The 25,476-nt window shown below is 56.3% G+C and overlaps 3 protein-coding genes across 10 annotated transcripts; 1 reads left to right on the top strand and 2 right to left on the bottom strand.

The window, feature by feature from the left end:
- The first annotated feature begins 6,041 nt into the window (after window positions 1-6,041).
- PGAP3 (post-GPI attachment to proteins phospholipase 3) lies at window positions 6,042-18,276 on the top strand. Of its 8 annotated transcripts, none has more exons than XM_059670879.1 (9): window positions 6,095-6,343; window positions 6,868-7,147; window positions 8,369-8,466; window positions 9,521-9,673; window positions 15,309-15,371; window positions 16,427-16,488; window positions 16,670-16,806; window positions 17,030-17,234; window positions 17,403-17,598. In XM_059670879.1, exons 2-9 carry the CDS (start codon window positions 6,967-6,969, stop codon window positions 17,452-17,454), a joined length of 951 nt encoding a protein of 316 aa, XP_059526862.1. In that variant the 5' UTR covers window positions 6,095-6,343; window positions 6,868-6,966; the 3' UTR covers window positions 17,455-17,598. The 8 variants fall into 8 exon arrangements, with proteins under 8 accessions (XP_059526869.1, XP_059526866.1, XP_059526867.1 ...); XM_059670878.1 differs by having other exon boundaries at window positions 6,096-6,343; window positions 6,871-7,147; XM_059670884.1 differs by lacking the exon at window positions 9,521-9,673 and having other exon boundaries at window positions 6,066-6,343; window positions 6,871-7,147.
- A 1,575-nt stretch (window positions 18,277-19,851) lies between these two features.
- On the bottom strand, window positions 19,852-22,103 carry PNMT (phenylethanolamine N-methyltransferase). Its single transcript, XM_059670898.1, has 3 exons — window positions 21,588-22,103; window positions 20,494-20,701; window positions 19,852-20,374 (listed from the first exon to the last, which is right to left on the bottom strand). The coding sequence occupies exons 1-3, from the start codon at window positions 22,003-22,005 to the stop codon at window positions 19,933-19,935; spliced, it is 1,068 nt and encodes a 355-aa protein (XP_059526881.1). The 5' UTR covers window positions 22,006-22,103; the 3' UTR covers window positions 19,852-19,932.
- Window positions 22,104-23,382: 1,279 nt separating this feature from the next.
- On the bottom strand, window positions 23,383-24,533 carry TCAP (titin-cap). Its single transcript, XM_059670901.1, has 2 exons — window positions 24,378-24,533; window positions 23,383-24,208 (listed from the first exon to the last, which is right to left on the bottom strand). The coding sequence occupies exons 1-2, from the start codon at window positions 24,485-24,487 to the stop codon at window positions 23,815-23,817; spliced, it is 504 nt and encodes a 167-aa protein (XP_059526884.1). The 5' UTR covers window positions 24,488-24,533; the 3' UTR covers window positions 23,383-23,814.
- Window positions 24,534-25,476: the final 943 nt, after the last annotated feature.

Below are 25,476 nucleotides of genomic sequence, written 5' to 3'. Positions count from 1 at the left end.
GGAGTTAGAAACATTAATGAGAGAGAAACATTGATCAGCTGCACACCCGCTACTAGGGATGTGCCTGCAACCAGGGTACACGCCCTTGACTGGAATTGAACCTGGGACCCTTCAGCCCGCAGGCCGACGCTCTATCCACTGAGCCAAACCGGTTAGGGCAAGGGTTGCAGGTTCAATTCCTGGTCAAAGGAACATAATTGGGTTGCAGATGTTTCTCTCTGTGTGTCTCTCCCCATCCCTTCCACTTTCTCTAAAAATCAATGGGGAAATATCCTCGGGTGGAGATTAACAACAACAACAAACGGCGTGCTGGAGCTCTTTCCGGAAAGTGTCACTGGGCTGCGTGGCCTTGCACAGGCTTCCCTTTGTCGTCTGAAATATGAGAGTTTGCTTGAATGGCTTCTGGTCACAGAGTCTCACGATTTGGAGTAGGGAGCAGTGACCCCTTCAGACCCCCATGCTGATCCCTTAAAGCCCTATTGAACCATCCCTCTGCCAAATTTCAAATTCTTTACTTCACAAGCACCGGTTCTTCCTGCTCCATTTAGCCCTTCAGAACCCGGAGCTCACCCCGCTTCTGCTGGAAGCAGCACTGGGGCTGTGAGTGAGGGTTTGCTTGCTTTGGATGTGAGGAAGAGGAGACTAGTCTGGGGGCTGGAACAAGTCTCCCCAGAATGCGCCGCCCTGGGAGTTGTTGTTGTGTTACCTTCCCGTCACCTGCCTACAGGGACGCAGACAGAAGATCCTGCTTAGCAAGGCAACCTCAGCGTAGTCACCTCAGCACACATGACTGAAGTGTGGCAGGCAGGGGGGCACCCAAGCAAAAATCCCTCTGCTAGATTTCCCTTGTCCCGTTGTTTGTAGGTAGCCCTGCGAGAATGTGTTTACCAAATGTTTGCTCAGTTTTTTTTTGTCTATGAATTGCCTACCTTCCCTTCTTTGGCCCCAAATAACATGTATACGTCATTTTGTCCGTCGTCTTTGGAATTTTCATGCTTATGTGAATTCCCTGTGAGCACATATTAAAACTTGACTTTTTTTCTTGTTAATATGCTGTATATCTTTTAAAAAATATTGATTTTAGAGAGAGAGAGAGGAAGAGAGGGAGGGAGGGAGAGAGGGACATCAATTCCTTGTTCCACATATTTATGCATTCATTGGTTGATTTCTGTCTGTGTCCTGACTAGGGATTGAACCCAAAACCTTGGTGTATTGGAATGATGCTCTAACCAACTGAGCTACCTGGCCAGGGGTCATGCTGTATATCTTTTGAATTATCTCACCAGTCACAAGTACTAAAAGAGTCAGGGAAAAATTTCCCTCACCCCAACGCTAAGAAGCTTCTAGAAGCCTAAAACTATGGCAATCATGACGACCTGATTTAGGGGGGACAATTCTAGTTTCAAATAATTTTATTCACTGAACCCACATTGTTTTGTTTTTTCTTTTTCCTTGCCCTTTGCAGCCAATCATTCTTTAAGATCGACCCATTTCTCTTCCGTACCCATTTCTCTTCCGTCTACGATTTTCCCTCCCGGTTACCCTTTTCCCAGGACCACCACCAGCTGGTCTAAGCGCCATCAGTTGTCCTTGAAGGAAGCATTCGCCTTTGATCTCCCAGTGCTGCTCTCCTCCCCTTTCAATCCCTATGCCCCACCCCTCCTTCTTCCCCTCAACAGTGAAAGTAAATGTTTTAAATAAAAATCAGATCATTTACTTCACTCCAGGGCTAACACACCTCCCAATGGCTTCCCTTCCCCTAAGCCTTTCACCTTGACCTTCTTTTTTGTTTTTCAAAGATGCTAAGTTTGTTCCTGCCTCAGGGCCTTCGCACTCCCTGTCCACTGAGCCTAGAACAATCTGCCCTGAGGTGTTTGCGGAGCCGGTTCTTTCTGGTCCTGCAGGTTTCGGTTCAAACTGTTACTTTCTCAAAAAGGCTTTCTCTGACCACTCAAGGTAGCCTCTCCGGCCTCCCCACCCCCTTACTCTCTCTCTCACTATTACATTATCCAATGATATAACTCGACACGTGTGACCATATCCACTTTTTTTAAACATTTTTTTCCTACCCTAGCCAGTTTGCTCAGTGGATAGAGCACTGGCCTGTAGACGGAAGGATCCCAGGTTTGATTCTGGTCAAGGGTATGTACCTTGTACCTCGGTTTGGTTACAGGCCCCTCCCGGCCTGGCCCTGATCCAGCGCGTGCAGGAGGCAACCAATTGATGTATTTCTCTCACATTGATATTTCTGTCTTTCCCTCTCTCTTCCACTCTCTAAAAATCAATGGGAAAATATCTTCGGGTGAGGATTAAAAACAACAACAAAACATTTTTCTTTCTTTTTAATTGATGATATATACAAATGGTACAAAATTTAAAAGGTATAAAAATAAAAAGTGTCCCTCACTTCCTTGTAACCCAGTTTCACTTCTGTCCAGGTGCAACAACTATTTCCACTTTCTTATATGTCTTTCTAGATATTTTCCCTAAAATAACAAACACCATATACTCTTATTTTTCTTCACATGAGGTAACATGTATAGACACACACACATACACACACATATACCATTTTCATCTCGCTTTTCATACTTACCAAGAATAGGAATATTTTTCCATGTCAGTGCCTTACGAATCTGCTCCATTCCTATTCATTTTTGTTCAGTATTCCACTGTAACTGAATGGATCTCTCTCAATCAATGTAATCCATTCCCTATCAGCATACATTTAAGTTGTTTCCTTTCCTATTGAAAATAACCAACAACGTTGCCATGAATAGCTTCATACTTATACCATTTTGCACTTGTGTAGATATACCTAGGAGAAAAGTTGCTGGTTGAGGGTTTGTGCGAGTTGCTGGTTTAAGGGTGATGTGTAATTGATAGCCTGATAGTGCTAAAGTCTCCTGTATGGTGATCACACCGATGAGCTCTTACACTAGCAGTGAAATCATCTTAGTCTTTTGTTTGATACTTGCTTATTGCCTGTCTCCCTTCTCTGACCATGAGAAGTACTGTAATGTACCCCGCGAATCACAGAAGGACGCCTCAAGAAGTCGAATTAAAGAGTCACATTTATTGCAATCCGGGACTATGAGGGGCCATTCCCCAAATCTCATAGTAATAAGATGGCCGCAAAACCAGACTTATATAGGCAAAGATCACAAAGGTATTGATTACATCCCAAGGTTTGGAATGAGGAACCTGGTTTGCAAAAAAGGCAGTTTAGCCCTGGCCAGTTTGGCTCAGTGGATAGAGCGTTGGCCTGCAGACTCAGGGGTCCCAGGTTCGATTCCGGTCAAGAGCATGTACCTTGGTTGCGGGCACATCCCCAGTGGGGAGTGTGCAGGAGGCAGCTGATCGATGTTTCTCTCTCATCAATGTTTCTGACTCTCTATCCCTCTCCCTTCCTCTCTGTAAAAAATCAATAAAATATATTTAAAAAAAAAAGTTTACAGGAGCAGAAGCAGCATGTTATCTAAATTACAGTTTTGGGTCTCCGGATCACTGAATTGACAGAAACACATTATCTAGAGCCCTCGGGTCTGAAATGAGGAACCTGGTCAGACTTAAGCATGTTATCTAAATTATAGTTTTGGGGTCTCGGGAACAGTGAGTCAACAGGGACACGTTAACTGGAGCCCTCTGACCTTGGGATAACTGTGCTGTCCTTCCCAGGTAAAGGAAAATGTGCTTTCTAAGACCAGTATGACCACAACCCATGGGATATTCACATTACAATCAATAGGGTATTTAATCAAATGGGATAATTTATATAATTCAGAAAATCAAAATAACTTTTCTATTATTTTAGCAAACAAATAAGTACAGAAACCAAACAGCAGGGTTAAAGTTAAACTATAGTTTCTACCTGAGATGACTGCTACCATACTTCAGAAGGACAGTGTCCTGTTCATCACTCCGTATCCAGAGCCTCACACATGGTAAACTGCAATAAATATTTGATGAACAAAGAATCTTCATTGCAGGCTGTCCCCCAATTTTTGTTCTAAGAATATAGTCATTTTGCCTATGAGCCTGCAGCACACTGAACTGTTTGCTTTGTCTTTCTCCTCCCCAGACTGGGAACCATTTCTGATGCATCTTTCTTTTTCCTTGTGCAATGGCTGACACACAATAAGCCTGAGTTGAAGGAATGAATTGATGACTTTGAAGGCTGTGACTCACATAGGAAAGTCAGAAGCAGATGAAGCTCAGTGGGGAAGAGGTGGCCCTGGACTGAAAAGTTGGGAGAGGAGGAGGCCCCGTCATGATCTAGAGATGCAGGGCTGTGCTGAGAGAGAGCACCCACAGGAGAGGTCCTAGAGAGAGCGCACCCCATCTTCCACCAGGACAGCACAACAGAAGTCTCCACTCTCGCCCTCCACCTGACCCTTGGATTGTTTTCCTCATCAGGCATGTACGTATGAGTTTTCAAGAACCTATGACATGTTTAAGACCTGAACTAATGTCTAAAGTTAGCTCCAAAATATAAGAGAAATATAAAAATTAATATTTTTATTAAATGCATATAAAATATGTCAACTATTAACAGCAACTCAACTATATACAGCTATTTATGGTTTTTTTAAAAATATATTTTGTTGATTTTTTACAGAGAGGAAGGGAGAGAGATAGAGAGCTAGAAACATCAATGAGAGAGAAACATCGATCAGCTGCCTCCTGCACACTCCCCACCGGGGATGTGCCTGCAACCCAGGTACATGCCTTGACCGGAATCGAACCTGGGACCCTTGAGTCCGCAGGCCGACGCTCTATCCACTGAGCCAAACCGGTTTCGGCTATTTATGTTTTATTTATTGTGGGATATTGCCACATTATATTAATGTGTTTGATATAATATAGAATAAAGTTTCCAAAACTGGAAACTTGAAAGTGTTGTTCTTAAAAAAAAACACAAAAAAAACAAAACCGTATAGGCCCTAGCCAGTTTGGCTCAGTGGATAGTGTCAGCCTGCGGACTCAAGGGTCCCAGGTTCGATTCCGGTCAAGGACATGTACCTTGGTTGCGGGCACATCCCCGGTGGGGAGTGTGCAGGAGGCAGCTGATCGATGTTTCTCTCTCATTGATGTTTCTAATTCTCTATCCCTCTCCCTTCCTCTCTGTAAAAAATCAATATATTTTTTAAAAAAAACCTTATAGTGCCTGGCCTGGGTGGCTCAGTGGTTGAGCATCATCAACCTATGAATCAGATGATGGTTCATCCCCAGTGTGGGGTGTGCAGGAGGCAGCCAATCAATGATTCTCTATCATCACCGATGTTTCTTTCCCCCCTCCTTCTCCCTTCCTCTATGAAATCAACAAAAATACATTAAAAACAAATAAATAAAAACCCTTTTAGTTAATTTGGAGTTCTCTCAAAGAGAGAACCCTGCTTTGTGAGGATTTCACCCTCTTTAAGCCTGTATTTCCTCATACAAACATTCATTCCAGAGTTACAGTAAGAACAGAATGAAATAATGTGCTATAAAAGGGAGATAAGGACACATATGTAATACCTTAATAAATAAATAAAAAAGAAAACGACTAGTCTAGCAGATGCAAAGTAGCGTTGGCCCCTGATTGTTTCCGATCAGCTCCTGGAAGGGCTGAGGGGTTGTTATGTTGATTTCAGCTGCCCAATCAGTACCTACGGTGCTCAGCTCCAGGGGACACTATACAAATACAGTATGAATGCTGCGCCTGGCTTGTGCGGGAGGTAAGGGCTCAGGAAATGTTTGCTTAATGTGTAAGTGAACGCAATCCAATGGTACTTCCTGCTCATTTCACCTCCCAAGATAAAAAGAAAACGTTGAGTAGGGTTAGGGTGAAGAGAGGAGGAGAGGAGGAAAGTCAGTCATTTACACACACACACTAATTATGCACCTTTTAACTGGGAGGCTTCCAGCTTCACTGAGATGGATGAGTGTGTGAGTGTGTGTGTGTGTGTGTGAGTGTGAGTGTGCGTTGGTGGCAGTGCAGGACGGGGCAATGCTAAGGCAAGTGTCCTATTCCTAAAGGTGCTCCTCGTTAATCTCCCTTGAAATCGTGCACCTCTCCTGCTTTCAGTGTGTTCTGAATCGTGCTGGCGAGTTGACAACCCTGGAGTGGCCCCCGAAGTCTTACGATTAATTACAGCGCTCATTCATTTAAAAACAAACCAACAACAACTCGTTCTTAACGCCGGCCTGGGGAAAACAGGCCCCTGTACGGCACATCGCCCTCCACGTGGTACCGCCCTCAGCAGTGGCGCTTAAACTGGGAGCAGGATGAGAGGGAGTGAGAATAAGACGGAAGCAGACGAGACGAAGCCAGGCGGCTGCAGAGGCGCGGCCCTTGGAGGTGGGTCTGGGGCAGGGGAGTGACGGAGACCAGTGAGCAGGGGCCCAGCGGGCAGGGCCTGGGGGGTGTTTCATCCTGCGGCACCTGGGAGCCAGGAAGGCATCCCTGGAAGGCAAGTGACACGGTCAGATCTGAATGATTGGAAACGGAGCGCGGACGGGAGGGAGAGGGAGAGGCGGGGAGGGTCGTCCAGAGGCTGCTGAAGCGACAGATGGTCTTCAACCAGCGCCGGCGCTGGTGCTGGTGCCGGTGCCGGAGGAGAGGGCGCGGGAGAGCACAGGTCCGGGGGCAGAGGAAGTGAAGCCCAACAAGGCTGGTGCAGAGACATAGCCCGCCCTCAAACAGAGACCCGGGGGGGGGGGGGGCAAAGACGGATGTAGATAAAGGACCCCTTCACTTTGCGCCTTAATCCACCTGGCGTCCTCCTTCCCTTCACCCAGCCGCCTCTTTATATGGAGATGAGAGTAAAGCAAGGGGCGGGGCGGACGCCCACGGAAATCCGGGTACTTTCTTTTTAAACCAAGTAGACGTCAGCGGAGAAACGAAGAAAATCAAAGTACTTCCGGTTACTCCGGATGTGAAGGCTCCCGAGCTCCTCCGCCGGCGGAGGGCCAAGGGGAAGGATGGCCGGGCGGGCCGCGCGGCTGGTGCTGCTAGCCGGAGTGGCCACGCTCGCCAGCGGCTCCCAGGGCGACCGCGAGCCGGTGTACCGCGACTGCGTGCTGCGCTGCGAGGAACGGAACTGCTCAGGGGACGCGCTGAAGCACTTCCGCTCCCGCCAGCCAATCTACATGAGCCTAGCAGGTAAGCCCCGCCCCGTGAGCCACGCCCCTCGCCTTGGCCCCGCCTCTCTCTCATCCCCGGCAAATACCCCTCTGCAACGTCTGAGCCTTAATTTCCTACCCAGGACTCGTTGTGAGTGTGAGTGGAGCCCCAGGATAACGAGAGGCTCATCATTCAGTTCTGTTTTCCCAGAAACTCTCATTTACTTTATATGTATTCAGTCAAACGGGTACTTATTTAATAGTCCAGAGTCCAGGGCCCTGGAATGACACTGAAATCAAACCAGGCTCCTGCCCTTCGATGCTCACAGTCCCCATGGGGACGAGCTTCTCAAGTGCAAGGTGCAGGATGACTCGAGCCATAAAGGATCTTTAGATTCGGCAACAGGACCACACAGGGGAGGAAGGATTCCTTTCTAGCGTTGAGGGTTTGGGGGCAGCGACCATCTTAGAACATCTCGAGAAGGGCTTCCTGAGGGATACCTTGCATTTGGACCTGTGGCCATCGTGGGCACCTTCTGTGTGACAGGTGTCAAAATAGTCCATTTAACAACCCTTCGAGGTGGATTCCGATTTTACAGATAGGGAGCTCAGAGAGGTTAAGCGCCTGCCCAAAGTCACACAGCCAGTAAGTGGTATGTAGAGTGTCCAGTTCTGGCCCGTTTAACGACAAGTTCGTTCTCTTTACTATCCCTTCCCCATCTAGACAGGGGACACAGAGAGGGAGGCTCTGGGCAGATGAAGGCCCATCCAGAGGCTTAGTGTACTCGGGGAGCAGGATGCATAAAAAGGAGTATTGGGCAAGAAAGCTGGAAAGACAACGTGGGGCCTTAAAAGTCAGACTGAAGAATTTGGGCTTTGCTTTTATAAGAGGGAGTTAAGATGGCAAGTGTTCCTCCCTGGTGAGCGAGCACAAACCCTGAGTTCAGGAAAGGCAAGCGTAAACCCAGGAATCCATAGACGAGTCCATCAGATGCCAAGATCCTCGTCTTGAGAGAAAGGAGAAGAACCATCTCTGTTTGCTCCCTATACCCCTCCACCCCCCGGAGCGCACACGTGCCCCTTTCCTCATGTATATGTCCCATCTCCTTTCCATCCACGCGGGAACCTGGAGTTCTGAGATTTCTTCTAGTTCTCCTCAACCTGCAGATCTTGTTGGCCTGCATTCAAGTGTAGGCCCTATTCAAGCTCTCTCTGTGCCTCCCATACTGGGTAGTTCACCCGGCCAATTTATCTGTTTCAGGCTGGACCTGTCAGGACGACTGTAAGTATGAGTGTATGTGGGTTACCGTTGGCCTCTACCTCCAGGAAGGTCACAAAGTGCCTCAGTTCCATGGCAAGGTGAGTTGGAGGGTCGGGGAAGGTAGATGGTGGGAGTGTGGTGGGAGTAATATGCCCCCCCCTCCTCCAAGTTGGACTGCACAGTCTGAAGGGTGGGGTAATCTGGATTTGGTACAGGTGCCTGTTCTTCTCAGAATATACTGGTTTTCATATGGGAATCAGATGGGACCACTGTGTCCTGCCTCTAGATTTGGAATAAGATCTAGGGTCTCCTCAGAGCGTGGCACTGGGCTTCTTAGAGTTGGTGGATGCCTACCTTGCTGCAAGGACAAATTCCCTCACCTACCCCAGCATCTCCTCTGTTGCTCCTTCAGTTGGAGCCTGGATTAAGATAGCAATACCCCTCCGATTGCCTAGGGAGGAACAGTCTGCTGGTGCCTTTTGATATGATTATGATATGTTTAAAATATATTTTTTATTGATTTCAGAGAGGAAAGGAGAGAGAGAGAAATATCAATGATGATGGAGGGGGTCAATTGGGGGAAAAGGAGACATATGTAAAACTTTAGACAATAAAAATTAAAAAACACATACATCAATGATGAGAGAGAATCAGCAATCGGCTGCCTCCTGCATGCCCCCTACTGGGGGTCCCCCCCACAACTCAGGCACGTGACCTCCTCATAAGTTGGTGCTCAACCACAGAGCTATACCGGCTGGGCATGATCCGATAATGGTCTTGTTCCAGTCTGTTGTTGGCAAGAATTATTCTCCCCGGTTTGTCACAGAGTCAGCTGTGGCTCAGAGGGCCGTGGTCAGAGGTAGAGGAGGATGAGGACCACTGTCTTCTAGATGGCAGGACTGTGCTGGTTCTATCACGCCATACTGAGCCATCTGTACTGGCCCACCCGGTCTTCCCAGTGACCAGGCTTACAGTGCCGAGTGCTGGCCAGGATAGAGGGGTGACCCTCAGCCAGGGACTGGGAGGGAGCTGACTGACTCAACGGGACTGGACCTGAGGCTTTGGCCAGGCCCAGAGCTGAGGAACTATCGATGCAGCAAGTCAAAGCTAGGTTGGGTCAGCCCCCCCCCCCCCATGTGTTCCTTTTTTCAGTGGCCCTTCTCCCGGTTCCTGTTCTTCCAAGAGCCAGCTTCTGCTGTGGCCTCTTTCCTGAATGGGCTGGCCAGCCTGGTGATGCTCTGTCGCTACCGCACCTTCGTGCCAGCCTCCTCTCCTATGTACCCCACCTGCATGGCCTTCGCCTGGGTAGGTACCCTGGCAGGATTCTTGCTTTACACCCTCATCCAGGAAAGAGAAACTGAGATCCCCACTCTCCCCCTCTAGGGCTTCCACCCACCAAGCTCCCCTGTGTTTTCCAGGACCACAGTTGCAGTTGAGGGGTGGCCAGGCCTGGGAAGACAAAGGGGAGGTGCTGAGTCGGGCCTTGCCTTTCTAGCGGAGTCCTAGGCCAGGCTATTTGGGAAGGAAGGCGAGAGTAAAGAAACATCGTTCTTGCCTACAGGAGGAAGCCACTAAAAGCACCAATAGGGCAGCTGACAAACAGAAGGGAGATGGTGGTAGGAAGCCACGGGGCTTTCCAGGGGCCCCTCTGGAGAACTTGAAGCAATCGCAACCCTAGCCCCGGCCGGGAAGCAGTGGCAGCCACAGCACTCCCTCTAGCTCCCAGCCTGGTCTTAGAGCACGGCGGGGCCGGGGGGGGGAGCCGAAATACGTTCCATCTGAGTATCCGGAGGAGGCTCTGAGCTTCAGTGTGACTAGTCAGAGCTGCCTGTGTAAGACTCAGGGAGACAGTCTCCACTCACTCACCTTCCTGACATAAAAGCAGCCAATCCTTCACATATTGAGTCCCTACTGTGTGCCACTCACTTTGTTAGGTGCTGGAGATCCAAACATGTATAAAAAACAGATGGTTCCCTGCCCTTTGGCACTAATCCCACAACTGAATGTAAAAGTTCGGTGGAAGAGAGGTGGTGTAGGGGCATGTGACAGGGGACTAGATCCGTATGGGACAATCAGGGAAGGCTTCCCTGAGGAAGGGGTATGCAAGGAAAGATCAGAATGGTAAGTGAATCTTAACTGGGTGAGTTCAGGGAAAATAGAAGTCATTGTCTATAGAGAAGACTCGGAATGTGCACAGGCAGGAGAGAGCTCAGGTTATATGAGGACCTAAACGGCCAGGAGGCCTGCCTTGCAGGGAGCCAGGAAGTGGGGTGTGAGCCTGGTGAGCAGGTGGGCCGTGGACGGAGCCAGCCCATGAGGAGCCTGGGGCACATTGGGCGCAGCGGGCCACTGGTAGTCCGTGAGGTCCGAAAGGTTGGTGACTGCTGCCTTAGGGCACTTCAGATCTTGAGGATCAGAGAGAAGGAGTTTCATGAATATATTATCTGGAAAACTAATCTTGGCTGCTGTATAGAAAACAGGTTGGAGGGGGCAGAAGTGAATGCAGGGGGCTAGTGGATTTTAATATATTTTTATTGTTTTCAGAGAGGAAGGGAGAGAGAAAGAGATAGAAACATCAATGATGAGAGAGAATCATGGATCGGCTGCCTCCTGCACGCCCCCCACTGGGGACGGAGAAGCCACCTGGGCCTGTGACTGGGATCGAACCGTGACCTCAGAGGGTCCCCGCTAGTCTTCATGCCTTGCGGTCAGTTCAGGGTTCCTGTCTGCAGCTCCCTGATTCTCGGAGCTTTCATTCCACTGTCATCTGCCCTCTGCTTCCTTCTTGCTGGGGTGTCACACTTCCCAGGAGCATCTGAGGGCCCTTGGGGACAGAGAGGAGCTGTAAGGTGGGGAGAGGCAGACCCTTGGGGCCTGTGTCTTAGGACGCCCTACAGAACACTGCTCTGGGGCAGGGACTCCCCTCAGGCCATCGGTAGGGACAGAGCATCAGCATCCGCGCTCCCTTTAATGGTCCAGTTTGGATTTTACGCTTGATCTTTCGTCCTGTGTTTGCAGGAGGGAGGGATCCTGCCTGTACGGAGGGTGTGGCAGTGGACTTTGTCCTGGGCTGGGTCCTCTGAGCAGTGGGGCTCCTGGTTTCTGTTGGGGTGGGGTGGGAAGGCCCCTCACCTGCTCCAGGTTAGATGTTGGGGGGGGGGTGCCTTAATCTTTTCCTTTGGGAAGTGAGGAGACCCTGCTCCCAGCAGGACTAATGAAGCGTTGAGGTTTAGGTCTGAGCTCTGCTGGGCAGCGGGCAGGCTTTGGGGGAGCCCCTCAGAGCTCTGTATACCATGGACCTTTGACTTGATGGCACTGGGAGCCCCTGCTCCCTGCCAAAGCTCAGAGGCCAACCCAGTTCCTTGCCCCTTCATCCCGCGAGGAAAGGACCTCAGGGGTAGGGGTGAGAGTGGGGTCCCAGGGAGGCCCACCTGCAGGGCGATTTGTGGAGCTGGGGGCTGACTGTGCTCTTCTGCTGAGGAAACTTCAAGAAGAGATGGAGCTGGGTTAAGGCTGCAGCAGGATGAGGGTTAGACTTCAGAAAGGACTTCCCAGCAATCAGGCAAGAGCTGGTGAAACCGGCAATGGTAGGTAGTCAGACCGTCCTTTTGGTGTGAAACGCCCACCTCCTCCCCTCTCCATCCACCTCCCCCCCATCTCTCTCAGGAGTGAGCTGGGGCAGGCTTGCCCTGCGTGAGGCAGGGGGTGAGACACCGTGGCCTGGGAGGGGGCGGGGGTAAGGGGCAGGCTGGCAGCAGGCGTCATATTTAACATTCTGCCTCCCCCACTTCTGAGACACCGAGCTATTTAAAGACCCACTTGTCCCCACCACCACGGTGTCAGTGACAGCCCGAGCACTGGGGCTTAGCACAGGGGTCGAATTCCTGACAGATCTGGCTCACTTGGCCTCCAACCGGTTTCACGGCTGGGATATTTTTGTCTCAATTTTCTTATTTTCCAACAGACCGAAACAGTCTCCCGCTCTCCCTCCACCCAGCCTTCCCTGTCCCCTTCATTTCCACCCTCACTGGCACCCGGCCCCTGGCCTCCCCCTTCCCTCCGTGTTTACAAGAAGTTCTTGGCGCCTGCTGGGCCAGCCCATCCTCCTCCTGGCCTTTCTGATTGGCCAGTCACCCCATCTGCCTCCCCGTTCTACTCGAGCTTGGCTAAGGTGTCCAGGAACAGCGGGACACTTGCATCTGGGGGGCTTTCCCTTCCTTCTGCGTCGCGTCCCGCTGTCCACTTCACTTGAGTCTTGATTACAAACTGAGTGAAGGGAACTGGTGTCCCTTCAGTGCCTCCTGGTGGGATAGGAGCTCAGGAGCCAGGAGGCGGGGCTCTTCCCATGGCTGAGGCGTCCGTGTTCTGGGGTCAGAGACCCGGGGTCTGACCTGGTACATTGGGACCCTTAGGGAAGAGGAGGATGGGGTCAGGTAAAGGGAAATGGTGGGGGGTCAGCTTGCTGGACGATGAAGGAAACTGACATTTATGTGGCACCTACTGTATACCAGGCCACAAGTCACAGCAGCCGTTTATTGAGTGGCTTCTCTGTGCCAGGCATTTCGCAGACACCGTCCTCGGGAGCCTCAGGCAGTGAGCACTGTTATTAGCCCTGTTTTGTAGGTGAGGCAGCTGAGGCACAGAGAAGCCATTTGCTACTTAGGGCCTAAGTCAGAACTTGAACCAAGGGCCTATCTCTTGTAAAGGCTCCGACATTCTGTCCCCGGCCTGGAACTGTGGGATGGGCCTGGGCAGCTGTGGGGAGACCGCCCCTTCTCCACCTAGACTTGCCTGACCTACAGGGAGAGCGGGAGGCAGACTTGGCCTCTCGGGTCTGTGGAGAGGTGTGAGGGTCTCATGCTGGTCATCAAGGTAGGGAGAAACAACACCTCATGTTGTGCCCTGTCCTGGACACTGGGCTGTACACTGCACCTGTGTTACTCCTTAAATCCTTGTCAACACTGTTATCGTTCCCATTTTACAGATGAGCAAACTGAGGCCCAGCAAGGCTAAATAGCCTGTCCAAAGACACAGGGAATGCAGAGCTGGAATTTGAACCCTGGCTGTCTGGCCTCAGGGCCTATATTCTTAATGCCACTATCTTTCCTGAAGAGGAGCTCCCCAGAATGGGACACTACCCAGTGGAGAGGGGACTTTTCAGGGGTGCAGAGGCAGTTGGACAGGAGACCAAGCAGCCCGCACCCCTGTGCCCTACAGCTCAGCCCCGGCCTTGTGCAAACCGCCCCTCCCCTGCTCTCCGCGTTCCAACCGCCACTCAGCTCAGTCTTTTGTCACCTCCCCCTTCCTGCCGGATTACAAGGAGGCCTGGCTGGCTTCCAGTCCCTTCTGCCTTCCCCTCCACCTCCCTCTCACACTGGCTCCAGGGCCATTCTCCCCAAGGAGGTCCCTGTTCCAGGCCTGCCTGGGAGACCTGGCCCACGTGATCACCTGGGTCTCCAGCCCTGGGCCTGCTCCTCTCCCCAAGCTGACTGTGAGCATCACACTTGGTGGGAGCAGCGTCCAAGAAGCCACCCTATTCTGTCCCGTTTCTAGCCTCCAGATCATGCCTCCATTACCGTCCCTGGGGAAGGGGCAGCACGAGGGATAGAACAGGAAATAACCGCACGTAGAATAACCACCTGCCATCAGGGCTGGGAGGAGGAAGGAGCATGGGCAGCCTCATCTGTCCCAGGACTTGAGCATAAACAGCGAGATTCAGCCCAGGACCCAGGCCAGACAGGCTGGTGAGGAGCAAGGAGAGCCCTGCGGGCCCCTCGCCATTGCCCTTCCCGTTCTCTCAGAAGCCGCCTGGGGCCTGCAGGAGGGGGCTCATCCTCCTGTCTGAGCTCCCGCTGCAGTGCCTGATGGAGAGTGGCTTCTCAGCCTGCTCCCTCGGCCCCTGCCTGGCCAGTTTTCCTGCTGTCCTGGACCCACGTGAGCCGCTCCCGCCTTTGCCCATCTCTGGCAGGGTTGTCCCACCCTAGCGTATCCCTCCCTGCCTCCAGGGCGTCCCGGCTGGCTGCTGCTTCCTTTGACTGCTTGTCACTGATTTCCCAGCCCTTCCGCCCAGTCCAAGTATGTATGTCGGCCCCAGCCCACCCATCTTTCAGTTATGTGGGCCTCTGCATGGATACAGCGGTCCCTAAAGAGGTGCCAGCACCAGGCCCACGTGAGTGATCTAGGGCTCATTCGCCAGACGATGTGTACTTTCTCCCGGCAGTTAATTTCCAGGAAGAAGGCATCAGTGGCTCCCCTGGGCCCTTGACCACCGCCGCCTCTCCAGCCCTGCTCCTCGCTTCTCCCAGAACTCGGAGCAGCAGCCACTGGTCCAGCGGGTTGGGCTGGCCCAGCCAGGAGGAAGCTGGGCTCGGGTGGCGGAGCCTTCTCCTCCTCCTCCTCCTCCTCCTCCTCCTCCTCCTCCTCCTCACACTTGGCCCCAGTGGGATCTGCTTCCTCTCCCTCTCTTGCTTGCTGGCTCCAGACACACCCCACGCTGGCTCGAGCCCCTCACCCCACCCACTTCATTCCCGCCCCCAGAGGCTGAGGTCACTGGCTCCCCTGGCCCAGGTGGGGCTGTCTTCACCTGCCAGTTGGGGCAGGAGGCGAGGCCCCCCCAGGCTGTTGTCTTAGGATTGAGTAACCAGGGAATTTGACTTGGCCAGAACTGGTTCCCAGGCCAAGCCAGAAACCTGCGGCGGCTTCAAACCCCCACTCCCTTGGGGGGTTCAGGGGGGAAGCGGGGCCGGAGGGAGCTGGGCCGGCGGGAGGGGAGGGGCACAGATCTGTTTGGTGGGCTCCGGGAGCAAGGGGAAGCACATTGCTCTGCTCTGAAGAGCCCCTTCCCCAAAGTGAGACAGGTGTGAGCTGGGGGCCTGGAAATGTTATGCGGGGGGTCTCTCCCTCCTTGGGGGGCCACACTCACCAGCCCCTCCCTCCTCAGGTCTCCCTCAATGCTTGGTTCTGGTCCACAGTCTTCCACACCAAGGACACGGACCTCACAGAGGTGAGCACCCCTCCTGCTCCCTCTCTGCGCCCAGAGGGGTGGGGCGGAGCCGGCTTAGTTTTCCTGCTGACTCTGCCCAGGGAGCCCTGCTCTGTGCCCGGCATTGTTAACCTGTTAGGGCGCGGGAGCCTCACTCAGCCCTTGTGAGGTAGGTGTGATGATTATTGGCTCTTTTTAAAAAATATATACAGTGGGGCCTTGACTTACGAGTGTCCCGACTAACGAGCCGTCAGCTAAAGTTCGGGTTCCGAGCCAGCTTCAGATACCCCACCGCTAGTGGGCGCAGCGAACGTCACAGTGAATGCCAAACATCAGCCCAGCATCACGTGTCTCACTCGTTCACAATTGATTTGACATACGAGTAATTTGAGTTAAGAGCTCCGTCACGGAACGAATTAAACTCTTAAGTCAAGGCCCCACTGTATATATTTTTATTGATTTCAGTGAGGAAGGGAGAGGGAGAGAGAGAGAGAAACATCAATGATGAGAGAGACTCATTGATTGGCTGCTTCCTGCACGCGCCCCACTGGGGATTGAGCCCCCGGGCATGTGCCCTTGACCGGAATCGAACCCGGGATCCTTCAGTCCACAGGCCTACGCTCTACCCACTGAGCCAAACCTGCCAGGGCTTGGCTCTTCTTAACTGATGAGGCAGCTGAGCCTTGGAAAGGGGAGATCACGTGGCCTGGGTCGCCCAGCAGCGAAGGGGCGCGGAGCCCACAGCTGGGGCTCCGGCTGCCTCTGGACTCCGGGGCACGCTCTGATGCTCTGGCATCGAGGCAGGCGCCCTCCAACGCCACTGAAGCGTCTCTGCTGAGCAGTGTTTTAATGTTGTGTTATATGCACACACCGTTCAGTCTGTTACCTTCAGAAGTGAAACAGCAAGAGGCAGAAGCAGCAGGAGACAGCAACCCCACTGACCATAGGCGGGGCCTCGGCCACCCCTCCTTGTCCCAATCCCCGGTGGGTCCTCTCTGGGCCCTGCCCCCCAGGAAGCCCTGTCCACCCCCTGCTCCCCTCCCACCGGCCCCTCATCCAGCTCTCCCTGTCCTCAGAAAATGGACTACTTCTGTGCCTCCACCGTCATCCTGCACTCCATCTACCTGTGCTGTGTCAGGTGAGCCCACCCTGGCTGCGGGCCCAGGCCCTGGGGAGGGTGGGAGGCCTGCCCAGCTGGCCTGTTGGTGGGGGAGGGGGGCAGTGGCTTCCAGGTACTGATGTTGGGGTGAGGCGATGCCTCCGGGAATGCCACTGGGGACGGGCCACCCTCCATCTGAGCAGCTCTGGATGGTGGGCAGGACTGTGGGGCTGCAGCGCCCAACGGTGGCCAGTGCCTTTCGGGCCCTCCTGCTGCTCATGCTGACGGCGCACGTCTCCTACCTGAGCCTCGTCCGCTTTGACTATGGCTACAACCTGGCGGCCAACGTGGCCATTGGTGAGGCAGGGCCGGGGCCCGGGGGCGGGACAGCTGCAGAGCTGCTGGCGTGGGGGGAGGAGTTGGTGCTGTTCCTAGAGAAGGAGGTTCTAAGAGAGCCTTGGGTGGGGGGAGGGAGAAGATTTGGGGTAGAAGAGGGGAGACTGGGCGGGGAGGCTGGGGGAGCGGGGGGGGGGGGGGGGGTGGAGGAGGTCCAGGGCCTGAGCCTCTCCCCCTCCCCCAGGCCTGGTGAACGTGGTGTGGTGGCTGGCCTGGTGCTGGTGGAACCGGCAGCAGCTGCCTCACGTGCGCAAGTGCATGGCGGTGGTCCTGCTGCTGCAGGGGCTGTCCCTGCTCGAGCTGCTGGACTTCCCGCCCCTCTTCTGGGTCCTGGATGCCCACGCCATCTGGCACATCAGCACCATCCCCGTCCACGTCCTCTTTTTCAGGTGAGTGCCCGCTGCCCAGGGCTCGCCTTCCCCGTGCCCTTCCTCACGGCTCTCAGGGGAGACGGTTCTCTGCTGCTTCCCCCCTGCGGTCTGCCTGCACGCACCCCGCCCCGCCACCAGGGGGCGCCCTCGGGCCCGGGCTTCAGTGGCTCCTTCCTCTGCTCACAGCTTCCTGGAAGAGGACAGCCTGTACCTGCTGAAGGAATCGAAGCTGGACTGAGGGCCCGGGAGCGAGCCTGCCCTCGTGGGGACTCTGCCCGCTCCCTGCTGGCTCCTCTCCTCCCCAGCCCTTGCGATGATTTATTTTTTGAACTTAGACTTGGAGGGTGTGGGCCCAGAATCATGTCATAGGCCCACCACCCGGCTCGCCCCCACCTGGCCCTCACAGGCACGTGTTGGGGCCTGGCCTCTGAGCATCTGGGGCTAGAGGAGGGGCGGCCCCTCTGGTTCCTGAACTGAACTGTGTTCTTAGCTCTGCCAAGAGGAGAGCGGCCTCTGCTTGCCCGTCAGCCAGCCACCTCCTCACATCCCCTCTCCGCCTGATGGTTGCCAGAGACTCTGTCCAGCCCGGAGACCAGGTGCCAGGCCGTCTCGGATGCAGTGGGATTTCCTCCTGTTACCCCCGTGCCCTCCTCCAGGGACCACTAGGTGGCACTAGACGCTTGCTCTTTGGCTGCCCATGTTTCCAGGCCCGATGCATTCCACCCCGTGGGGTCTTGAGAGACCAGCAGTTGGAACTGGTGGGCACAGGCCTGGGGTGAGCGGGATGCTGGGTGGGGCAGTGTGTGTGAACCCTGGCCTGGTGCAGTGTGGAGGCGTGGGGGTGGGGGTGAGTGGCTTTAACGTGTGTTGTTAAGCCCTGGCCGGGGCTTCAAGCTCAGTTGGTTAAAGCGGCATCCCGATGTGCCAAAGTTGTGGGTTCGATCCCCGGTCAGGACATATACAAGAACCAACCAATGAATGTATAAATAAATGGAACAACAAATCGATGTTTCTCTCTCTCTCTCTTCCTCTCTAAAATCAATAAAAATTTAAAAATAAATCGAGTGTGTGTGTTGGGGGAGCAGGCAGGTTAGTGTGGGTTAGGGGAAGATACGTGTACTGAGTGTGAGTGCAGGGGATGTGCCACAGTGAGGGGAGGTTGGAGCAGGGTGAGGGATTCAGTACCGTCAATAACCATTTATTGAGCACCAACTCTGCACAAAGCCCCAAGATCTGGCTGGGGGTGTGGGTGTCCAGGCTGTGTGTGTTGGTGGATGTGTTTGCCTGGGGCCCCCCTCCCTTTGCAAACCACAAAGGGGCCCCACACAACTCCAGATCACCCTCCAGAACCAGAACCAGAACCAGCCCTTTGGGAGGCAGAGGGAGGAGGGAAGTGGGGATCCTCTGGGCCCCTCCAGCCTCCCTGTCTCCCCCCCCCCACTTTGGTGCCAGGCCTGCTGAGCTCTTGAGGCTGGCCGGCCCAGGCCACTCTCTGCCTGCACCCTGGCAAAGGTACTCCCCGCTAGTCGCTGGCAGTCCCGTCCATTCCTGCCCCACAAGGACAATGTGCAGCTCCAGAAACTTCCATTCAAAGGCAGCCTCTCTGATTGGTACAGGTGCAGGACTCCTTGTCCTGTGTGTGTTTCCCACCCTCGCCTATGGATTCTGGCTCTTCCCCTGCCACCTTGTCTCTCCTGGGGGCAGGGGCACTCTGCTAGGACTCCAACTGCAGGGACGCGGCCAAGTTTATTTTGATCCTGAGAAGTATTTTAAGGTCGGAGGGTAGCAGGGACTTGCTTAATAAACCAATTTTCAGCCTCACCTGCCCTTATTCAGCTCGTGTGAGAGTAGGACGGGCTGGAGCAGTGGTTCTCAACCTCTGGCCCTTTAAACACAGTTCCTCATGTTGTGACCCAACCATAAAATTATTTTTGTTGCTACTTCATAACTCTCATGTTGCTACCGTTATGAATCGTCATGTAAATATCTGATATGCAGGATGGTCTTAGGCGACCCCTGTGAAAGGGTCGTTCCACCGCCAACGGGGTCGCGACCCACAGGTTGAGAACCGCTGGGCGGGAGGGAAGGAGGAAACAGTGCTGGCTGGAGGCAGCGGACAGGTGGGGTCTCTGCCTAGGTATGTGGGGGTGGGGATGGCAGGGACCAGACACAGCAACAGCAGAGCCCACGGAGCCCCAGGCCAGCTGTGGGGGAGCCGGCGGAGGGAGCTGGTGCTTGTTCTTCCTCTCACTTCCCCGGGTCTTGGTTTGTGCCTGGATTGTAACCCTGCCCCTTGCAAGTTCCACTTCAGTCTCCTCATTCCCCCTCCAGCCTCCCCTCTGGTCTGAGCCATCAGGAGTGTCACCTGCCAACAGGATAACAGGACCTGCCGCTGAGTCTGAGAGCCAGTGCACCAGTAGGTGCCTGGCACACAGCAGGTGCTGACGGAGGTCCCTCGCACCTAAGCCTTCCTTAGTTTGGGCAAGATGAATGATACAGAAATCTGTGTTCATGGAAGCTTCCGGGGGGAAAAGGCCAGGGTGGGTGCCTCCCACACCCCCGCAACACAAGAGAGAGCTCTGGGCCCTTGTTGCTTCCCAGGAGAGCCACAGACAGCACTGACACGCAGTAGGACAGACATTTCTTTATTAGGTGCTGCCTCAGGTAATAGGGAAGCTGAGGGCTGAGGGCTGCTGGCACTGGGCGCACGGGGGCCTCACACCCCCACCTTCTTCTGGGCCCAGGCAAAGAAGATGCCCTTGACATCGTCTACGCCTGTTCGAAGGTAGGCAGGCATGGTGTAGGTGCGTAGGTCCCGCACCTTGTAGCCGCTACACACCAGGGCCTCCCTCACCTCCTCCTCACACAGGGGCACCACCGCCAGCCGGGCCCCCCCAGCCAGGTACCAGGACTCCTCCAGGGCCCCGATGAGGAGGAGGTGCCCCCCAGGCCTGAGCAGTGTAGTGATGTGGTCCAGGGCCCGCTGGAAGCTGGCAAGGTCAGGGCTCACCGCCTCCAGGCAGAAGGTAGAGACCAGGGCGTCGGCAGGCAGGGGCGCCAGGCTCCCAGCGCCCAGGGGCTGGGGCTGGTGCACGTCGATGGGGAGGACCCGCTTCACCCTCGCTCGCAGCTGGCGTTCCTTCTCCTGCCATGACTCACTGCAGGGACAGAGGGCATCATCCGGCCCGGCTAGGACGCCCCAGGCTCAGTCCTCTGTTGCCCTCCCCGCACACTCCATGGGCAGCCCCCCGCCAGACCCTCGTGCCCTAGCCCTTACCCCTTGTCCTCAATGAGGCAGACGTGCCGGCTGTACCCGCTCCAATCGAAGGCCCCAGGCTCCTCCCGCAGCCACAGCCCCAGCTCCTGGCGGTTCACCTCCAGGAAGTCTGTCATGGTGATGTCCTCGAAGTGGGCGCAGGCGCTGAGCAGCTGGTACACGGTGGGGCCTGAACCAATGTCGATGAGGGTGTGTCCAGACACCTCACCTGGACGGGGCAGAGGAAGAGGGTCCTGGTGCCTGCCTGGCCCTGCTTCTCCCTCCCTCCTCCCCTTCCCTCCCTCCCTCCCCCTCTTCCTTCTTCCTCTGTGTGTCTCTCTCTGGAAAAAGCATTGGCTGTGGAGTAGGACTAACCAGAGTCCTAAAAACGTAGGCTACGGCGTTTGGACAGGTTCAAGCCTCGGACTAAAGAGAGGGCACCGTCCTCTCCTGGCAAAGTCCCAGCTTGGAGGGCAAAGCCCTCCCAGCACCATTAGAGCCAAAGGCTATTGTAAGCTTGACCTTATGGCCCGAACCTGTGGTCCCAGGTGCGAGAGGTGCAGCAAGTGCTGCCAAAACAAAGCTTGATCGAGTTCAGGTGCATGTAACTGAGTACATTCGAAACCCACGAGAACATTGTAAGCACCCCCTTACTTTGCCGCGTGGAATCTGCTATAAAATAAAGACCGGCTTGCAGGCCGCGGCTCTGTCTCTCCATCAGAGAGCAGCGTCCCACCCGGACCCAGCTTTCTTCTCTTGTCTGTCTGCTTTAATCCTTCACCGCCGCCTCTCGGGTTCACCCCTGACCGTGCTGGACACGCTCAGTACCTACCTCCCAGGGGGCACTCAGTGGGGTGCGGCCGTTTCTCCCAGGTGTCTCTTTCTTCCCCAATCCCTGTCTATTTCTCCATCCCTCCTGCTCTCTGTCCCGCACCGCCCACCTCCCCTCTCAATTCTGAGCGTCCTCCCGCCCGGGTGGGTCTCTCTCCTGTCGCCCCTCTCCCTCTTCTATTTTCGCCTCTGAACTCCCTGCTCCTGGGTGCGCACTGGCTCTCCCACGCGCCCCTCCGCTGCCTGCGGGCTCCTGGTCCGGAGGGGGGGGGGGGCCCGCGCACCTGTGGCGAAGGTCTGCGCCAGGCAGCGCAGCTTCCAGGGCCCGACGCCGTCGGCCACGCTCAGGTCCCCCCGCGGGGGCGCGTAGTTGTTGCGGAGGTAGGCGCCCGGCTCGAAGCGCTGGTAGGCCGTCGCCACCTCCGCGAGTCCCGGGTGCGAGTCCCGGGCGGCTCCCGCGGCGGGACTTGGGTCTGCCATGCTCGCCATGCTCCTCTGCCACCGAGGCCCCCCGGTGCCCGCCGCCCGCACAGCCCCTTTATCTGCGGTTGGACCCCCGCCCATCCCTCCGCGGCCGGGGGTGCGGCGGGGCGGAGCGCGGAACCGCCCGGGGCCACGCGCGCTGCGCCCCCCCTCACCCCATCCATCTCCGTTAGCGTCCCGGCCGCAGACACGGGTGGGCGGCGGCCACCGCGGGGACATGTGTCCCGCCCCCGCTCACGTTTCCTCCGCCGCCCGCCACGCTCTGCCACCTGGCCCTCTCCCGGCCCGCAGCTCGGCTTCCCGCCCCGTCACCCTGCGATCCCCACCCCGCCGGCCCCCCGCAGCCCCCGTCGCTCTCCTCCCGCCCCCACGGCCATGCACCCCTCTGCCCGGCCCGCCATCCCTTCTCCCCCGTCCCCCGCTCAGCGCTCTCCATCAGGGCCCAGCCCCCCGCGGGGCGCCCCTTCCCCGGGACGCCCTGTCCAACACCCACCCCTCTCCGTGGTTAGGTCGCCCCACGCCCTCCTCCAGGCCTCCCTTTCGCACTTGCCGACCCCTCCTCCGTCCCCCGGCGCCCTCCGCCCTCCGCCCACCCCACTGCGCACAGGACAGTCCGTCCCGGCTTCCCGGTGGCGCCCCGGGCCCAGAGCGGAGCGCGCCCCGCCCGTGCGATGCCGGCCGCGATAGGAGCGCGAGCGGGACTAATGCACTTAGCGGAGCCACTTATCTGGGGGCGCCGGGGGCGGAAGGCTCGGGACGTTCCGGTCCCGTCGGGGCGCGGGCCCCAGGTGCGGGCGGGAGGGCGCCGGGGGCGCGGCCTCAGCTTCTGGGCCCAGGGATCTGGGATCCCGCTGGTCTTGGGTGGCTGCCCCCTCTCCCTCCCCAGCCCCCTCCGGGGGACTGGGCCAGGCTGCCAAGATGCCAAGGTCTCCCTTAACCTCCCAACAGGAAGTGGATGCCGCAGGCGGGCTCCAGGGTTTTCCTGGCGTGGGACCCCGGGGGTCAGCCCAGTGCCCCTGCCCTGGGCAGGCTACCAGCCCCTGGCCTGCTCCTTGCGGGCAGCCAGATTGGAACACGAGTCACCACAACAGCTGCAGGGGGCACAGACAGGAACCTACGCCCACCCCACCCCCAGCGCCCCACCCTGGGCTCCAGAGATGGAGCGAGCGCCTGGCCCCAGCCGAGGATTGCTTGTCTGGATTCAGAGCTGAGGCAGGTCAGCCTCGGGGTCACTGACCCCATCCACACAGGGAGACACAGCCAAGGACAGTCCTAGTGCCAGCTCCCTCCATATTCTCCAAGAGATCAAACAAGCCCTGCCTGCCAGCTGGCCTCCTGGGCACTGCCCTGAGCCAGGGGACTGGACATGGAGGCCAGACTGCACAGCAGAGTCAGCGAACCGGAGGGGGACTGGACAGACGGCCCCCTGTTTACAGCTCTACCCGCCCCCCAAACATGGGCGTATCCACTAGCTCTGCCATATTTAGCTCCCATGCAGGACCTGTTCCCAGCAGTGAGCATGGGGGTGGAGGGGAGGTGTGTGTGTGACACCAATGGGTGGCCCCCACAACCACAAGGAAAGACATGAAACTGGAACACGATTGAGCATTTATTGCAGCGCTAACAGAGGGTGCTGGGGGCTGCACCGCCTCTGCCCTCTTCACATCCCCCTCCCTCTGGTCTTCTCCAAGCCTTTCCCGGGCATTTCCCACCTCCTTACACTCGCCCTTGTCCTCTGAAGCTGGGTCGCCCCTCTCAGGCACCTCTTTCCCTCCTCACCATCTTTCGTCCCTTCTCCTGGGCTGGGGCTGTTCAGCGGTGCTGGCCCCAGCTCTCAACACTTCGTGCCCACTGTCCTTGCTCCCCTCCCTTTGGGAACTCAGGGGAACCAGGCATCCTGGCCTCTGGCTCCCTCCTCTCCTAGCCCCCAACTTTGGGCAAACTACAAAGCATCCAAGGCCAGCAGCTCCCCTCCATGGTCCTAGCCAGGAAGGGCCCAGCCCAGTGAAGAGGGAGACACAGTCCCTCTCAGCCTCTCTGTGCGTCCTGGGACATGGAGCGGGACAGAGAGCGACGAAGGGTGCCTGGCTTGCTGACAGGCACCACAGGGGGCAACTGCTTGGTGATCTCCGCCATGTCCTGCCGCTCCGTGCACTGGCCACTCAGGGCTGTCTCCAGTGCCAGCAGCTCCCGCAGCTGGATGGGGGTGTCCTCGCGCTCCTCCTTGGCGGCGCCCACCTTGGTGGGGGTGAAGATGGGCAGCGGCAGCACCCGCTGGTAAGGCAGCAGGTATTCCTGCAGCCCTTGGCCCAGGATGCCCATGCGCATCACCAGCCAGGGGGACTGCTGCACCAGCGCCTGGCACTGGCCCTGCCGGTGGTAGGTCTCATGCCTCCGGGCATCCTCCTCATGCAGGGAGCACCTGGGGGGAGAGGGGAGGGGCGCTGAGCTCCTGAGCGGTGCCTTCCACTTACGGGCTGGGCAGGGGACCCGGTGGGTGCAGGAGGGGTGACCCCACCCCGAGAAACTTTGTGCTCGGGCTTCCTAAGGCTGGGGAGGAGAGGAGGGACCCCCCGCTGGCCAGCACTCACCCCTCCTCAGGCCGCGTGGACAGTGTCAGATCCTTCCATTCAGCCCAGAAGGCCTCCCGGCGCTCACAGTTCTGCTCAGACACCTGGCAGCTCAGCTCAGAAGTGGCCATGATCAGCCTCACTCCCTCTGCTCCTTCCAGGTCCTTTAAATAGCCCCTCCTCCCCTCCTCCAGGGCTATTTTCAGCCCCTCTGGTGTCAGATGCCATAAGAAGAGCCAAGACTCTGATGGGAGACACTGGGCCCAGGCTGGGGGGTGGGGTGCCTGGACTTTTGGCTGACCCCAGGTCAGAGGTCAGCTTCTGAAGAGATCAAGATACCCCGGTGGGGGCAGGGGTCTTCCCTGCGACACCTCCTGGTGTCTGACACGCCTTGGACACTGAGACCACCAGGCACATGCCCAGCCTCGTGCCACCTTGGCACCTGCTCTCGGCCCCACCCCTTCCCCCTCACCAGGACAGAGGCTTGTCTGTAAACAGAGCAGGAGAGTGCAGGAACTGAGGCCCCTCTGGACTCCGTACCAGGCCGTCAGGTCCCCAGCCCATGGCTCTCCTCTGCCTGGGTTTGAGGGCACATCCCCGACTATGCCCTCCACAGGGACAGTGCAACCACGTCCTCAGGTGTTGGCATGGAGAGGCCCGTTCTGGACTGTCAGCACCACCCCGGTGGCAGGGATCCTGGCAGCGCACTCCCCACCTGGAGCCTGGGCAGGAACCTTTTCCTCCCGCATGGCCAGTGGTCAGAGAAGGGGTCTCCCAAATCCAGCCAGTCAGGGTGGAGCAAGGTGCGGGCGGGAGTGGCCCCCTGCTCTATTCCCAGTACCCCAAGTGGGATAAAACAGGGTGAGGGGGCAAGCCAGGGGCTCCGATGAGTGGCAGTCAGCAGACCAGGCTCTAGCCCCAAATCAGCCATTAACGGGGTGACAATGGAGCTTTCTGGGCTTCATCTCCCCTCACCTTCTGGTTACAACAGCCTGACCAGAGCTCTGGGGCCTGCCAGCTCCACCGTGTCCCCTGGGCAGGGCCTGGGCCTCGGTCTGGTCACGGGGAGCAGGATGGCAGGATGGCTGCTGGGCTGTGAGCTGGCACACAAGGTGATGGG

The sequence above is a fragment of the Myotis daubentonii genome, chromosome 16, assembly GCF_963259705.1.
Source record: "Myotis daubentonii chromosome 16, mMyoDau2.1, whole genome shotgun sequence".
Classification (NCBI taxonomy): domain Eukaryota; kingdom Metazoa; phylum Chordata; class Mammalia; order Chiroptera; family Vespertilionidae; genus Myotis; species Myotis daubentonii.
Note: the sequence above shows the minus strand (reverse complement) of the source record. Positions and strands in the feature narration are given on the sequence as shown.